This window comes from Thunnus thynnus, chromosome 21, assembly GCF_963924715.1.
Source record: "Thunnus thynnus chromosome 21, fThuThy2.1, whole genome shotgun sequence".
Classification (NCBI taxonomy): Eukaryota; Metazoa; Chordata; class Actinopteri; order Scombriformes; family Scombridae; genus Thunnus; species Thunnus thynnus.
In genome coordinates this window covers 23,044,878-23,061,045 of record NC_089537.1, presented here as the reverse complement: position 1 = coordinate 23,061,045, position 16,168 = coordinate 23,044,878, and the positions used below count along the sequence as shown (strand labels likewise).

General features: G+C 40.1%; 1 protein-coding gene across 7 annotated transcripts in view; it reads right to left on the bottom strand.

Annotated features, from left to right (window-relative positions):
- LOC137173121 (microtubule-associated protein 4) overlaps positions 1-16,168 on the bottom strand; it is a 121,713-nt gene that overhangs the window by 78,664 nt on the left and 26,881 nt on the right. For 6 of the 7 annotated variants that reach the window (XM_067577842.1, XM_067577841.1, XM_067577845.1 and 3 more), the window contains exons 2-3: positions 12,484-12,672; positions 8,862-8,918 (exon numbers count right to left, since the gene is read on the bottom strand). In XM_067577842.1, the coding sequence (XP_067433943.1) occupies positions 8,862-8,918; positions 12,484-12,670 (244 nt within the window). In that variant the 5' untranslated portion in view covers positions 12,671-12,672. The remainder of the gene's footprint in view (positions 1-8,861; positions 8,919-12,483; positions 12,673-16,168) is intronic. The other variant, XM_067577843.1, reaches the window with a different exon arrangement.

Here is a 16,168-nt window from a genome sequence, read left to right as displayed (position 1 = left end):
GACCAGAATATAGAATAGTCCTCGTACAAACACTTAAAGCACCTTTCTTATGTAACAAAATAATCTAAGATCACCAATTTTGATTCTTTAGCTCTGAAAGCTAAGCTAATTAAGTGGATGATTTTATTAAGTGTACCGTACATAACCATGACATTGTTATAACACCACCAAAAAGGTTCCATTGCTAGCGTCCTGTTTAGGTGTTCCTATTAACCATGAGCTCTATCCCCTAACCCTAACCAAGTAATTTTAGTTGTCTAAACGTAGCCAAACCTTAAACAGGACATATTCTCCTTTTGGTGATTTTCTGTTATTTTTATATTGTTATATTACATAGTCCAAATTTTGAGGTTAAAGTATATAGAAATGCTAAAGTACATCTAGGATGATGCAATGTAGTATAATGAAAACTGTAAAAGAAGCAGACAAGCTTCTGTCATGCTATCTCTATCTAATCTGAGCTTCATAGAGTAACTTCAATGTTTGGAAGAATCTGAGTGGTTTTGGAAGAGAAGCTATTAAATATTGATATCTGGCAAACCTCTTTAGAAAAGGCAGAATTCCCTTTATTTCCCTTTCTATGTGTATTTTTAAGCCATAGCCAGAGAGGCAAAAGAAATTATTTGTTTCTCTGTTCTCTTTCCAAAAAAGGAAAGAGTAATAAAGAAATATGTTTTGCAACCAAAGAGGCACATAGAAAATCCTTTCCCTGCGGCACACACTAATCTCTAGGCTTTACACTGTAAAAACCCACCGCCTCTAAAGGTTACAGCCAGGATGACTCAGCATCTTGTTCTCTTGGAAAGCTGCTAAGATATAATAATATCTGAAAAAAGGAAATAATATTGCACATATTATAAAAAGGCCGCAAGGATGGAAATAGAAAGGAGCCAAAAAGCAGTTAGACATTAGATAAGCGGTTTAGTGCAGGTTGGTTAGAAGAAGAAAGAGAAACCCAAAACCAGATAAGTGTGTTATATATCGGTTTATTAGCACAAGGTGCAGGCAGACAGAGAGGCACGTCTATAAAAAGGACATTCTGAGATAGATACCACTTGGAACAAACACATAAAATAGGTTAGATCTAACTCTTTGTTGCAAATATAAGACGTTTCCATGCATCTAAAAAGGAAAATGGTAAAATAATATACAGTATACTGTATCGCACTGCGGAAGGAAGACAAGATGAGTATCACAAGAGTTAAACTGAGTTACTGTGTCTGCTAAAATGAAAAGATAGATGGAAATGTGCTCATCTACAACTCGTGCTTTTCACATTTTGAATCAATGACTTGTCAGATTATGGAAGAAAATAGTTTGTTAGCCTTGTTGTCACAGCGCAGAACCTTACTAGGCCTCATTCACAACTTTTTTCTTACATGGTCAGTTCATCCAAATCAGAGAAGAAGAAAAAAAAACATATTTAGATTTTGAGATACTTGTCTCTGCCACCCCAGTACAATGGAGGTGAATGTAGTATTGATTGGTGATGTTCAAAGCATTAGAGAGAAATTACACTTGAAAATGTTTGAAATGATGTTTAATCCACAGCATCCACTGTCATATGTTTTCAGGCTGGATATATCTTTGGTCAAAAATATAAATTTGGATTACATCAAAGGAGAAACATGAATAAGGAAAACAAAAAAGAATGCCAGAAGAATTCTTAAAATGTGCATATTTTGTGAATGAGGCCCATTAAAACCAACAGCTATTCTTTACAAGTTGGAGTTTGATGCTAACAGCTAAAGATTGTTATGATGAGACTAATAAATTTGCTTTTGGTGAACTAAAACATTTGATTGACTGACTGAATTGATTGCATATATAATAACAATACAGCAACAGACAACAAAGATAGCATTTTTAGTAACACTGAAGATAAATAATAAGTCCACAGTTAAAGATAAATTGAAGTGAAACAAAGTATTACAAACTAACTACTCATAATAGTGAAATGGAACTAAAGACTAAGTGGGACATCTTTTACAATTTTTTACATGACTGATTGTCTACTGACGGTCTGGCTTTAATATCTATTCATTTGGTTAAAAAGTGAAAATAGTGCAAAGCATAGCAAGAGTCAAGTTTTGACAACTCAGACGTGTGAGGGAAGGGTGACCACCACAGGGAGGCTGAAGTGTTAAAAGCAGTTCATTAAAAGAAAAAAAATTGACAAAAATACAAATAGTCCTTTGGTGGGTACATACACGAGTATCTTGTGTGTGTTTGTGTTCTTGTGTGTGAGCGCTAGCTGCTGGGTGTTGACGGATCAGGCTTGCAGCGCTTGAAAGGTTTCAGACAGCGGGACGAGGGCTGGCTGCTGGATAGTGTCTGCGTCTGTGGAGTATGTGAGGACATGAACTTATGAACTTACTGTCTGCTTCACAGAGGGAAGGGCTACAGATGTGCAGGAGTTTTACATTTTGATTGAACTGGTTTTGTTACTGTATGCTTGTCAGTACTCTACATGTGTAAAGTTGCAGTAAATCTGTATATCTTTTCTTAATACTGTATGTGATAAATATAGTTGATTTGCAGCTCCTGATTCTGAGTGATCCAAAAGAAACAAACATGGAGAGAACATTTCATTGGACACAGTGTAAATATTGTAATTCTGGCCCGAGAAGAACTCCAAACAAAAAAAATTTCAAAATTGAATTTCAAATGTGACTGTGTGTGCGTTTGTCCAAAAACAGTTCTTTGTTAGAGACACCCAGTTTGCCCAGCGGAGTGAATCACAGTGTGCCAAACACATTATTTGGAGGAACAGCGTGTGCTGAAGTCAGGACAGCATGGCATGGCCGTGTGTGCGTGTATGTGTGTGTGTGTGTGTGTGTGTGTGCGCTCTTGTCCACAACCTCAGACTTTCTCCTTCATACTGGATCAAGGAGCCATGGAAAGGAGAGATAGTGTGCGTGCATGTGTATGTATGTGTGCGTGTTGCGGAGGGAGAGGGAAGAGATGCATAGAAGCGGAAGCACAGCTGATTGACAGTCGGCATGGCGATGGAGGCGGGTTCTAGTCCTCTGAAGCATGGGGATTGGGAAAAAGAGGAGAGAAGGGAAATAACAGGAAGAAGAAGGGTGTAACGTAAAAGAACGGTGATGACAGCGGAAAGGGAAGCAAGAGTAACAAAAAACGAGCAGATCGACAAATAAGGGCGCATTCATAAAGAAAGATGAAAGAATTAAAAAAAAGCATAACAGAAAGAGAAGTTACGAAAAGAAAGAAATAAGAGCATGAATAGTAAAAAAATATTATTTATGAAAGAAAGAAAAAAAGTAGGATGAGAGGAGGGGATAAAGGGGAAAAAAGGAAGAAAGCAGGTTAGTAAAGCTGTCATAAAATCAACTGCAACTCATCTAACAAAATGTCAAATACTTGACCAACATGACAGAAACTGGATCAGTCTCATGTCGATGCTGTTCAGCATCTTATATTGGTCAAACATTTGTGAACACATTCTATAGCATATACTTGTTTTTATGTGGCGTGCAGAAAGCATCAAGCAGCGGAGGTGACATGCATCATCTCGACATATACGCACATACAGTACGCATCTGCATTTGCCCTGTCAGGATTCAGCTTACGCTCTCAATTCTCTGACCCACTTACTACTTATACCGCCTGCGCCCTCTCTCTGGGGTCTGCTGGAAAAAACAATGATGAATGGCTCTAATACACCTAGACAAGACCAGATGCTCTGTCTACTGAAGTAGGCCTGCTGAAAAGAATTATTTTACACCTCATACTGTACTGCTCATCTCATTACTGATGCAGCGTGGGAAATCGGAGCTATTGCCCCGAGAGGTTACTGAAACTTAACCAGCATCCTTCCGATAGTTTCACCCTCTATTACGAAAACACACATGCACATATACAGCTCTGTTACCGTGGTAACACAAACCGCCCATGCCATCATGCCATGCAAAGCAGCCAGACGACCGAGCGGTGAACATGCCAACACAGATGACTGATTAACATGCTGAACATTCTGCCACCAAAATCCATCCCAGAAGACCTGCAGCTTCACCAGGTGCCGGCTCGTTTCTAAGCAAACAAAAGTTTCTAAGGATAAAGAAGAATGACACTTTTTCTCTAATCTTTACCAAGAGGGCTCTGATATGCAACAGCTCAATGTTTAATGCAGACATGACTTGTTGCTGCTTTACAATTGCCACTCACAAATCATTGTAATGCTCTTTTCACACAAATAGTTTTGGTGAGGTAGTGCGTGGCATTATCATCCCACAAACAGTTGACTAGGATGCTACAGACTACTGCTGATTATTTTCTGGATTTTTTTTTTTTATTAAATGTCAACAAATAGTGAAAAATGTCTGCTATAACTTCTTAGAGCCCATGGTGACATCTTCAAATGTCTTGTTTTTCTCTGATAACCACTCGAAAATCCAAAGATGTTCAGTTTAGAGTTGCATAGAGGTCAAATTCTCATATTTGAGAACCTGCAACCAGCAAATGTTTGATATGTTTTCTAACTTAATGACTGAAATGATTATTTGAAAAAGTTGCTGAGTAATTTTCTGTCGATCGACTAATCATCTACTACTCTACTACTCATCATCTCTGCGTGGTCCTGGTATTGCTAGTTAGATAATAAGAGATGCACAAAACTGACCTCCTCTCAATGTATATATACCATTGGAAGTCATTCATGGAGGTCAGTATATTTGGCCACAAAGTTTAATTTCATTTCATTTTGGCTGTAACCTCATAAAGCAGGTCACCTGCACCGTTCTGACTCATGCAGGTATGCAGGAGAGTGAGGAGAGTGCAGCCGTACTCTCCAATGAAAATAATGACAATAAACAATGCTAGTGACTACTGACTTATAATAATAATAATAATAATAATATATAATAGTTTTCCATTAAGATAAGATACAGTTTGAGCTGACTGGTTGATTGAGAGGCTCTTTTTACAGTTTAAGTTTATGATTCGCACAGTCTGCATCACAGGCATATGACACATTCTTGACTGACTCATTCTCAACAAATACAGGTTTTAAATGCCACATAACCACTGTGGAGCTATGTTTTATCACCAAGGTGGGAAAAAATAAATCAACAGCGTCACAGCCGTACTGCCAAAGTAGTGGGAGTAATGTAAAAGATTTCTGTACCATGTTCTGGTTGCGCAAATTTTTTCTGAAAACGTAACCTTCAAGGCTGAAAGTTATTTATACATATTATTGTTAAGCTTTGACATGAGCTCATCTGATCTATTATATAATACTATACTGTTACATGGATCAAAAAGGACAGCCTAATATTGTATTTTGTGTGTTTCTGGCAGATGTACTGGACACAGACTGGAAATACCAGCATTATCTGACACACTATTTCAAATCCCACTTGTTGATCTCCTTATGACTGCTCTGTTATTGACATGGATAATGGCCTCAGCCTGGACATACACATTTCACAAGTTAACTACATTTTAATTGCAGGAGACTGAAAACGATGCCTTCACTGTATACTATAGCAGATCACTTTGTCTGCTTTGCTTTCGCTCTCTCTCTCGAACACACACACACACACACACACACACACACACACACACACACACACACACACACACACACAGTTCCCTGATATTTGGTTCATTTCTATATGGGCTATAGTTTTTTAACATTTTGAAAGTTACTTGTGGTAAACGGTTTGTTGCAACATACTTTGCTGATATGTGCAGCTGTGGGAATTTGTGTGGTGTCAGTGGAGGAGACTGTTGATTCCCCCCATGCGAAATCCTCCTCAACAATCTCTGCCAATGACATGCACAGAAGCTCTGCGGTTTAACTTGGACCGACTGTGAGATGAACAGACGGAAAACGAAAAGAGGAACAGCAGAGGTATGTTAATGCTGCAGGATGAGGTTAGAAAGGAAACCGGACTATTGAGAAACACAGAAAAAAACAAGACCCAAAATATCAGATGATAAATTCCCAAAATGGACCACACATATAAACACAAACCCACACACACCAGAAACAGTTCCCTTCTCAGTCTATTTCAGTACGAGGAGACCGCTAGAGGGGAAGACGGAGGATATGCTCATTAGGCACAATAACGATTCCTCTCTAGAGCTGCATCTCTTCTCTGCAGCTAATTATCTCCACTACAAGATAACATTATAACAATGTATTCACATTATAGGCAACAAAAGGACTGCTGAGTACAAGGGACTTAGGCAATTTGCGTTTCAATGACCTTATTATTGCGTTTATTAAAAAGGACTTTCCGCTGATATTATCAAGGCGACACTTTAACAGTCTCTTTTTGCCAATTGACATTCATATTCAAGCATTGATTATGCAAATGAACTAATTTTGTACTCCACAGGTGATTGAAGATGAAATCTTTACTGATTAACAGAGCTGACGAAAGGCAGCTATGCAGCACAAAGTAAATGGTAAAGTAAAGTTTAATCACTTTCAGACTGATTTCAGCTGGTCAGAATTAAAATGTGGCCTTTAGACCAATTTAACAGGTGAGGAAACTGAAAACAAGCTGGTTCATTTGTGGAGCAATAGTTTACATTTAAAAACATATAGTAACCTCATTAATTACGAGACATTGTTGAAGGTTCACTGACCCAAAAGCAAATGGTTGGTAGATATAATGCAGCTGGAGCACTGTGCAACAAATACTGTTGTACTGAATTAGTACTTTTACTTGCAGTAAAGAAAATCTTTCCCTGTGGTATTACTACATTTACTTAAAGTCACTTTGAATAGACTTTTTATGTGACTGTGGTATATTTCAAATGTATCAGATCATAAGTTTCTTCATTGGAGAAGTTATAATTATTGACAACTATTGTTCATTAATAAACATTTAAAACTGATCTTATATCAGCTTGTGACTACATTATAGTGTGTTTTACATTTATTAAATACTGCTTACAAAGGACAAACAGTAAAAGTAAATTGTTACCACAATAGCAGCACAGCAACCATTAAAGGGGACCTATTGTGCTTTTTCTTATTTTCAATCATATATACAATGTTGCAATGTCGGATGTCCACATTAAATGTGGCTGACGTGTCAAATAACGAGGTAAACATATGTAGAAAAAATCCCTGTGAGCAAAAAGCACTAGCTTCAGACTACTTTAAATGCTCGGTTTCCAATGTGTTTTTCTACTTTCAGCCCGAGCTGACAACAGCTCGTGATGGATTTCTTTATATGGTCATCTGTTCCATGCACAGTGCACCAGTTCACTGCTACGCTAGCATTACGGTGTTTTCCATTGGTTTTGGAGTGAAGTCATGCTGAGCCATGACTGGAGTCGAGGTGGAACGCTGCAAGTGTTTTTCCATTACACAGCAGTGCAAAGTAAAATAAGTTGTTTACCTGTTGGAGGTGTGCAGGTCGTCTGCAGCTCTTCATCAAACATCATCATCACTGTGGCTGTTTCTGCTTGTACTATTCCTCCCTGCATTATTTCCAACTGATCCACTGAACAAAGAGCTCCAAATATCTCTATATGTTGTTGTTTTGACCAGTTTTTAGTGCTGCTAATGAAGCGCCGCTAATTCAGTGGGGAACACATGTCCCTTCCTGTCAATTCTTCACAATAAAAGTCTCCCGTTATTTAGTCATTGAAAAGCTTTTAATATGAAGCAGTAAAGCAGGAAATGTTGGGTTTGCATCAGCAGTAACTTAACATGGCTGATACCGCTTCCTCTCGGCAGCTTCCAGAAAGCTGGCCAATCAGAACAGAATGGGTTCATCAGGAGGGGCCTTAAAGAGACAGGAGCTAAGACTGCCTGTTAAGAGACAGAGGCTGAACTCAGGGGCTGCATTAAGGGCCAGTATGAGATAAGTTTATAAGAGTCTTTTGAATTGTGAATCATGCAAAACTACTCTAGTGGAGTCCAAAAATAAAAATTTAGAGCTGGAAATGAGCATAATAGAGCAATAATAGGCTCTTTAAGGACAGTTAGGTCATATCCTCTGTATTTTTTGTGGATTTTAGCAATTGGGGAGTTTATTCTCGACAATTTAAAAGTAGCACTTGCTGGATATTTTAATTGGGGATTCAAGTATTACATTGTAGAATTAAACTTGTTAGAATTTCAGAATTAAAATTGTTAGTATTTCCAGACCAGTATTATATTCACAGCAGTGTGGAGAAGGCACTAAAATCCACATTTAGATCTTCATGTTGGGAAATAAAACAAAAAATATAACTAAACAGTTAACTGAATGGATATGATTAAAATAATTAAAATAAAATTTTAAAGAAAACTGAGATTGTATTTTTGGTATGTAATTGAAATGATATGAAGGACTTCATGGCTACAGCCCTTAATTCAGGTGAAAATTGCTTTCAGCCCTATCATCTCAGTGTGCCTAGGTGATATGTGGTTTTACATCACTGTGGGACACCTAGGTTGGCAATTTTTAAATTATATACATAGTGGCTTTAAGTAACGAATATGAATTTTAAACAAACAATGACCTATAAGAAGAATGTGGTCGCAGTGTGTGAATGTATTCACACAGGATCTAAAGACATTTTTATCCTTTTCGTTTGTAATTCCACTTTTTTTTGCATTCTCTTCAGTTCAACCACCACAGAGAATGTCGTGAGCAGCAGCCATGTGCTAGAGGACATCGAAGGGATGTTGGAGAGCGGCAACAGCTCACATCCTCAAGTAATACTAAGGGTGTACACATGCATGCAGAATGGAACTGAAGTGAAGAACAACAAGGAAGTAAACAAGGTCAAAGGAAAAGATAACATGAAAAGGTCATGACTGGAGGATGAAGATGACCGGGTGGCCTTAGCAGACTGACCGACGGCAGAGGGGATTGTGGGATATCTCTTACCAGGCTTTTGCACACCCTGAGCTTCCTGCTCTCCATTCTCCAACGCAGTACCCGTGTCTACACACACACACGCACACACACACAAACAAGCAAACACATTACTATCCCTATGAGTGCTAATAATTGGACAAGAAAATCAAACTGAATGGTTTGGTTTGTACAGCAGAAATATGACAGACTGGAATTAAATGGAAACCACTGACCCTGATTTATCAGGCCTTTTTAAGGGCAGCTCTTTATAGTGGTTGGGCACTAGGAGTATGTGTGGTCTGCTGTCTGCTTATAGGGGAGCCTGTTAATACCATACCGGCCAGTTATGGTCTAGCTAGTGCAGGCAGAGGGCAGCACATATTTGCTGGAGTCAGTGTGGGATGCTGAAGGAGGTGAAGCTGTGTGACATCTGACTGCTGAATCACTGCAGTTTATTTATCTAATGTGCATACCACACACACACACACACCCACGTACATGCACACAGGTATGTACCACATAAACTACATACTGTATCAACACACAGCTTTATCAACACAAGCGCATAAAGAACTCCTTCATACACAGAAATACACATGCACACCAAAAACATTGACTAGAGGGTCAGGGGTCTGTATCATGAAGCAAGTTGAAGTTAGATAACCGGTATCAGAAAGTTGGTTTCAGCTGGCTCAGAGATGAAACAGTAATATCTGTGGGGAAGTAAGTTTACTGTGAAAGTAAAAGCTGACACTGAGTGAGGTGAAGGACATACAATATAATCACAAAACTAGAGCACAATAAGAAGCTGTAGGAATAATATTCAAATATGGGAAGTGTGGGAATAATTAAATCAGCCTTTTGGATATTATTATGAATAAGTGACACACTTAACCTCCTCCAGAGCAAGTTAGCCCTTCAGCATAGGTTACCATGGTGATCCAACTCAAATCAAAAGTGAGCCGCATGTGTGATACTGAAAAACCTGAGTGAAGCCTTAAGATAACCGGCTAACGTGCTAATCTTGCTTCATGATAACGTCCACTGGATTTAATTTTGAACAACAATGCATGTGGCCACAAAGCCGCAAAACCAAAGCCGTTCTGCAGTCAACAATGTAAACACAGGCATGCAAAACCCAAAACCACAGACATGCATGCAAAAACACACACACACATATATACACACACGGTATGTGTTCGCACGAATAAACACACAGGACACAAATATGGCAGATCACAAACAAGAGCGCGGGAACACTCAAACACACATCAGGCGTCATGTGTGCATATTAAGTGTGCGTCAGGGCATCGAAACAACAACTCTGATGAAAAAAAAAAACAAACAAACTGTGCTTCCTCCATCTAGCTCGCCTGCTGACAGAGGACAATAACTTGCGGACTGCCTCGCCCTGCTGTTTGGCACTCAGCGTGTCAGCATGTCTGTGTTCGTCCGAATGCACACAGCGTGCCACAGTTGATCACTGGCAACACCACCCACGGCCCGTCCTGCAGCCGGCTGTCACTGACGAGTGCCCACACACAGTCTGACTGTCTGACCAAAGTGTCTGGGGAACCAAAACAGGCCCGAGAGCTGAGTCATCGCCGGTTAACTGTCACTTCATTTTATCTGGTTATTTGCTAAGCTGTTTATTTGATCTACCTAATGTTTATCTATCTGCTTACTTATCTTCCTATATAGTACATATCCAAAAATTCACAATCAGTCTGGAGTATGTGTCTATTCATCTCGTTGAACCCCAGACTGTTCAATTACATATTTTCTAAATGCACAGAAAAAACTATGGTGCCACGTAGGCTAAAACCTGAGCCAACAGGAGCAGGTGGAGCATTTGGACAGTAACTGCTCAGAGTGGGGATGCAGCTTCTTGTTTAGTTCCTAAATTTCACCAGTTGGCTGGAATATGCAAAGCACTGACCGCTACTCCTCTTATCTTCAGGCTACTATCCTCCCTGCGGCTGAATGGCACCCCGACACATCCAAAATGGCAGCCAGCAGTGTCCAGCGGTGCCTGATACTATCAACCATTTAAGAGCAGCTGCAGTTCATGTTACATAACACAGATTCCCATCTTGTTCAGGATGGACTGAAACAGATACAGAGATCAATCGAAAGACCATTTGGGAAATTGAAGTCAGCAGACAGACATAGATTACTGACAGCACTTATTATTATGAATGGCAGAATGATATCAGTAACATAGGGGAAGGATGTTTCTTTAATCTTGAAGCTAATTTTCACCTAACTCTGCAGTTCTCCTCAGCTCAGAAACATTTAACCACTGATCACTACCTGCCCAGCACCAAACAGCGGACAGACAAAGTTAGCAACTAGCTAGTGAACATAGTGGAGCATTTAGCAGCTACAGAGACAAATATTCTCAGGAGGTGTTGTAGACAAAAGCAGAACTAAAAGAGAGTAAATAGTGGACTTACATTCTTCAGGTGGACAGAAACATGACTCCAAATGAAGCTAATGTTGCTCTGTGTCTCCTGGATGTGTAACAAGCAGTTGTATGCTAACGCATTAGCGCTAGTAACGTTATATGGTGGTTTATGCTAATGTTGTGTTTTCAGTTTGTTCTCCTGACCCCAAGTGGCCAAAAAAAGGCAGTTAAGGCAGCTTTAAGTTCAAAGGCATATTGCTGAGATTTAGTTTTTTAACTTTATTGTTAAGTTTGACAAAAAGACAAAGTACGTCTAAAGGGACAGTTCACCAAATTCACCCTTGTCACTAACAGCTACATAGTTTTGGTTTTAATTTGAGATAAGCAACACTGAGACATCTGCTGTCACCCCAGTACAATGTAGCTGAATGATATTTTTTTCTTGTGGTGCTCAAAGTATTGAAGAATTATACTTGAAAAATTCAACACCAATACGTACAGTACCAGTCAAAAGCTTGGACACACTTTCTCATTCATTTGAATAAGAAAGCGTCCAAACTTTTGACTGGTACTGTATGTCTTTAGAGAAACAATGTCTATGGACTTTTTCAAATGTAATTTTTTTTATCCATAGTATTATTGTGCAACAGAAGTGGTGGGCATATAAACCTAAACTATCTGCATGGCTAGAAACCAAAAAGGGGAAGTGTTTGTGTATTTTTTAATATGATTTCAGTTGTCAGCAGGACATAATTCCAATCCAATTCAAATCAAATCTATTTTTTCATATGCCCCAATTAAACAAGTAGTTTGTTGGCCAGCACATAGGGGGATTTCATATTTGGATAATAAAGTTCTCTATCTTCACTTGTCTGTGTGTATGTTTGTTCCACAGGAAAGACGTTGATGGAATTAAAGAGTCAAGAAAGGACAAGCTTGTTGTGCTGAGCGAGACTTCCTGTCCACACCTGTCTGTGACTTCATTTCCCTTCATTCCCCGCCTCTACTGCTGTTTCCCCCAGCCTACCACTGATTCTCCTCCTCACTTTCTCTCATCCTTTCCTCTCTCAGTCGTCACGTTACCAATTCTACATCTGCCTCCCTGTTCTCACCTTCGTAATGTTATGTAAGTCCAAACAGAATGCAAGAGATCAACAGCATTGTCCAGCATCCTCGCTCTTTCTGATTACCGCACCTTTAGTCGTGATGCCAATGCCTCGCGGGGCTCCATCATATCATTCTCACCTGCTCTGGTGTCATCGTTGTCCAGCAGGGGAACGTACTCTGTCTTTCCCACCGTCTCCCCGACTTGATCGTCGAAGGCCTCCGCCTCCAGCTGAGCCACAAAGTCCCTCTCCACCAGGCTCTCAGGGCCTGATTGGGGAACGCTGTCCGTCAGCGCATCACTCAGACTCAGGTCTAACTCCGCCATGGCTGCACACAAACACAGACAGAGACAAAGGAATTAACATGTTGTCACCTAATGAACTACAATAAGACACAAACATCAAGACAAAAAAGATCGACTTATGTGGTTTACAGCTGTTGTTCTACAGACACTATTTAAATTGTAAAAGTATGCTGCAAGCTCATGACCATAAAGGAAAATCTACATAGAGAGCTAGATGCATGCACGCAATCTTATGCCACATGTTGAAAGTAAATGAACATCCACTCACAAACATTTTTGAGATGTCTTGCAAATGACTAACTATGTCCTAATTACGTTGTATGCTGGGAACTGAGGAGCAGAAGATTGCCATAATGTCATAAGTAGATGTCCGACAATGACATGCCTGTTCCTCAAAGCCCAGAAACAACACGTCAGAATCAGTGGATATTCCTTTCCTGCCACTGCACACCGTAATAACATGCCAGCACTATAAAAATGCTCATACACTCCTACAGTATATAATCACTCAGACGTAAAACTGGTAAGATGATATGCTGAAGGAGGAGGATCAAATGATGTATCATAAGCATGTGTTTCTGTCAGTGTGATCATTTTAATATCATGGAGAACACTAATCTTTAGTCCCAAAAACACTACTGAAACAATACTTATATGTAACCTAGAATATGTCTAAAAACACCACTTTTCAATAAAAAACAGCCCAGTTTTAACCTCAACACCTTGACATTTTTTACTTCAAATTCACCAAAATCATGCTTATTGATTCATTCATGTCTTGTTCCAGAAAAGTCGAGGATGCAAACATTTAACCAGACTTTGGCAAATGGCAAAAGGTGAGTTGGAGCCAGAGAGAGAAGCTGGAATGGAGAGATAAAGATGAAAGAAGTGGAGGTAAACCAGGAAGCAGGACCAGAGCGAAAGAGCGAGAAATCGAGTGAGGGAGAGAGATGGAAATGGTTACAGGAAGTGAGACAGCAAAAATCACTTTTAATAAGTCCCGAGCATGGACGACAGAAAAACATTTACAGCCCGTTGCATCATGCTACCCATTAAGTCTTAAATCTGACAAGCGAGATAAACAAAACGACTGAATCAATTTGCTGTTGGTGATCGGGGGAAATTCTAGACTGATCTGAACTTAACTGGGCCGCAGGTTTGTGTCCGGAGGTGTCATCAAACTAGCCGCTGGAGTAGTTACAAGATAAGGAGCTGGATCCAAACCCAGTGTTGGCAAGTATCCATCCTGCTGAAGTGCCCCTGAGCAACACACTGAACGTCTACCAGCTGATCTTATCCCTGATTATAACCTAAATGTAATACCGCTTTCAACCACAAGGAGGCAGGGTTTCAACTGGGATTAAGCCGCATGAAAGACATGGAGGACTTGGAACAACACAGAGGCACAATCTGTACCTAAACATGGACACACACACACACACACACACACATACAGATCCAAGCAGTCATCAGCTCATCTGGGAGTTCAGCTGACCAATGGCCATCAGGGGAATTTGCCGAGTCATGTTGTGTCATCTTCCAACTATAATGCCAGATTATCTTCAGTGCCAGCAGCCGGCCTTTCTCTGCTGCTCAGCCGCGCTGTGTTTATCTGTCTCATCTCCATCTTTGCGGTTCTCCTTTTATCATCGACACTAAACCTAACGTGTCTGAAACGTACAAGTCTTCCCTCTCGCTTGAACTTCCTTTTCTTACCTTGTTGAAACAGGTTTGATTGACTCTGTCACTCAGAGCAGGCTGGGCTTCAAGGTCTTGCTCAAGGACTATGCAACACTTGAGTCAAGTAAATCTTATTTATATAGCGCTGAATCACGACAGAGGTTAACTCAGGGCGTTTTTACATAGAACAGGTCTAGACGGTAGTCTTTATTAATTTATTGAGACCCGACATTCCCCCATGAGCAAGCACTTGGACAACAGCAGCGAGGAAAAACTCCCCTTTTAACGGGTAGAAACCTCGAGAGGGTTGGGAGAGAGAGAGGGAGGGGGAGAGGGGAGAGAGACACATTTGCTGCAAAATTCAAGAGCCTTTTAGTGTTTTCTCTCTATTTCCACCTGGCTGCCCTGCACAGCACATTCATATCCACACATCAATGTCCCCTTGTTTCTCAAACTGCAGGCAACATTACAGTATATCAGCAGATCTACACATATTTGCAGATGAAAAAAACAAACATGAAAGCTAAAAACTTTTGCATGACATGTTTTAGGTTTGACAAGTGAATTCTTATCAAGTTTTTTTTTCCGTAGTACGTTTTTAAAGATCAGTCAGGTTCCTCAAACAGATGCAACAGATCCAAGACTCAAATACAACTCCACAGCCCCATCTGCTGGACCATCCATTCACTCACTACAAGAAGAACACATACAAGTACACCACATTATATGGACAAAATTACTTTTGTTTACTTATCAGCTGTTTTTTATGATTTAAACCAGACCCTCTTTGTTACAATTAATGAAATGTATCCTAATACCACCACTATCCCTGCACTGATAGAATCAATATGAGCTTTAGAAGTCCATCATGTTGAACTAAATTCACCAAACAAATATCTAATAATATATAATACCACATAATGTCATCTAATTCCCTTTATTAGCTAATCCCATTATATTTATCTCCCATCCAACATCACATCAGATATCCTCTTAGACAGTAAGTCAACTGGACAAGCCATCAACCAATCACAATCAGTCAAACATCGAGTCAGTTATTCAAAAAAGAAACTAACACACAATATAAAACAAAAGCTTACAAAGCGTATATATATTGAACAATAGGCTGTTCCTGAGGCAGGAATATAAATAAAGTGCATGTAGGCGTATTCATTACATGCCTGACTGCCAGTGTATCAGCAGCAGTAAATGAACCCCCGTTGCTGAGACCAGGGTGTGTCACAGGAAGACTGCTGCCCACTGCCTCCACCACAAAGCCGTGCTGGTTAGAAACACTGCCCCAGTTTCCACATTTAACCCCACGTCGTCTGTGTGTGTGCGTGTTTAGTATACAGTACATCATCTGTGCCAGCTGCAGAGTTAGCCTAGTGATCCATGCCAGCCAGTCTACCAAACACGTTTGATTTAAACACACAATGAGACCGATCGCAGCCATACTGAACTATACCGGTCGGTGTCGGTTGCTCCTGCTGTTCTCAGTTTCTATTTCTACACTGGGTCCCCACATGACCACAGGAGCAGAACCTTTTCATTAGTCTGGGTCCTGCAGTGGGATGGATTTGGATCCTGGGCTGAGAAAAATCACAAACTGGAAGGGTTTGTTGATTTTTTTTTTTTTTTTGGACCCCAGTGAGGTGCCGTAGTTTGAGCTGAGCTCCTGTTTTTTCCCCCCTCCTGGTCACAACTTTTGGTGTGGCCACTCGGAAACAATCTGGATTCAACAAAGGAAGGAAATTCACGGAAAGGGCAGTTTCTATTGTGTTGTCTGCTAGCAAATGCTGGAGTGTGTGAGAGTGGATTAGTCATGTGCATTTATGT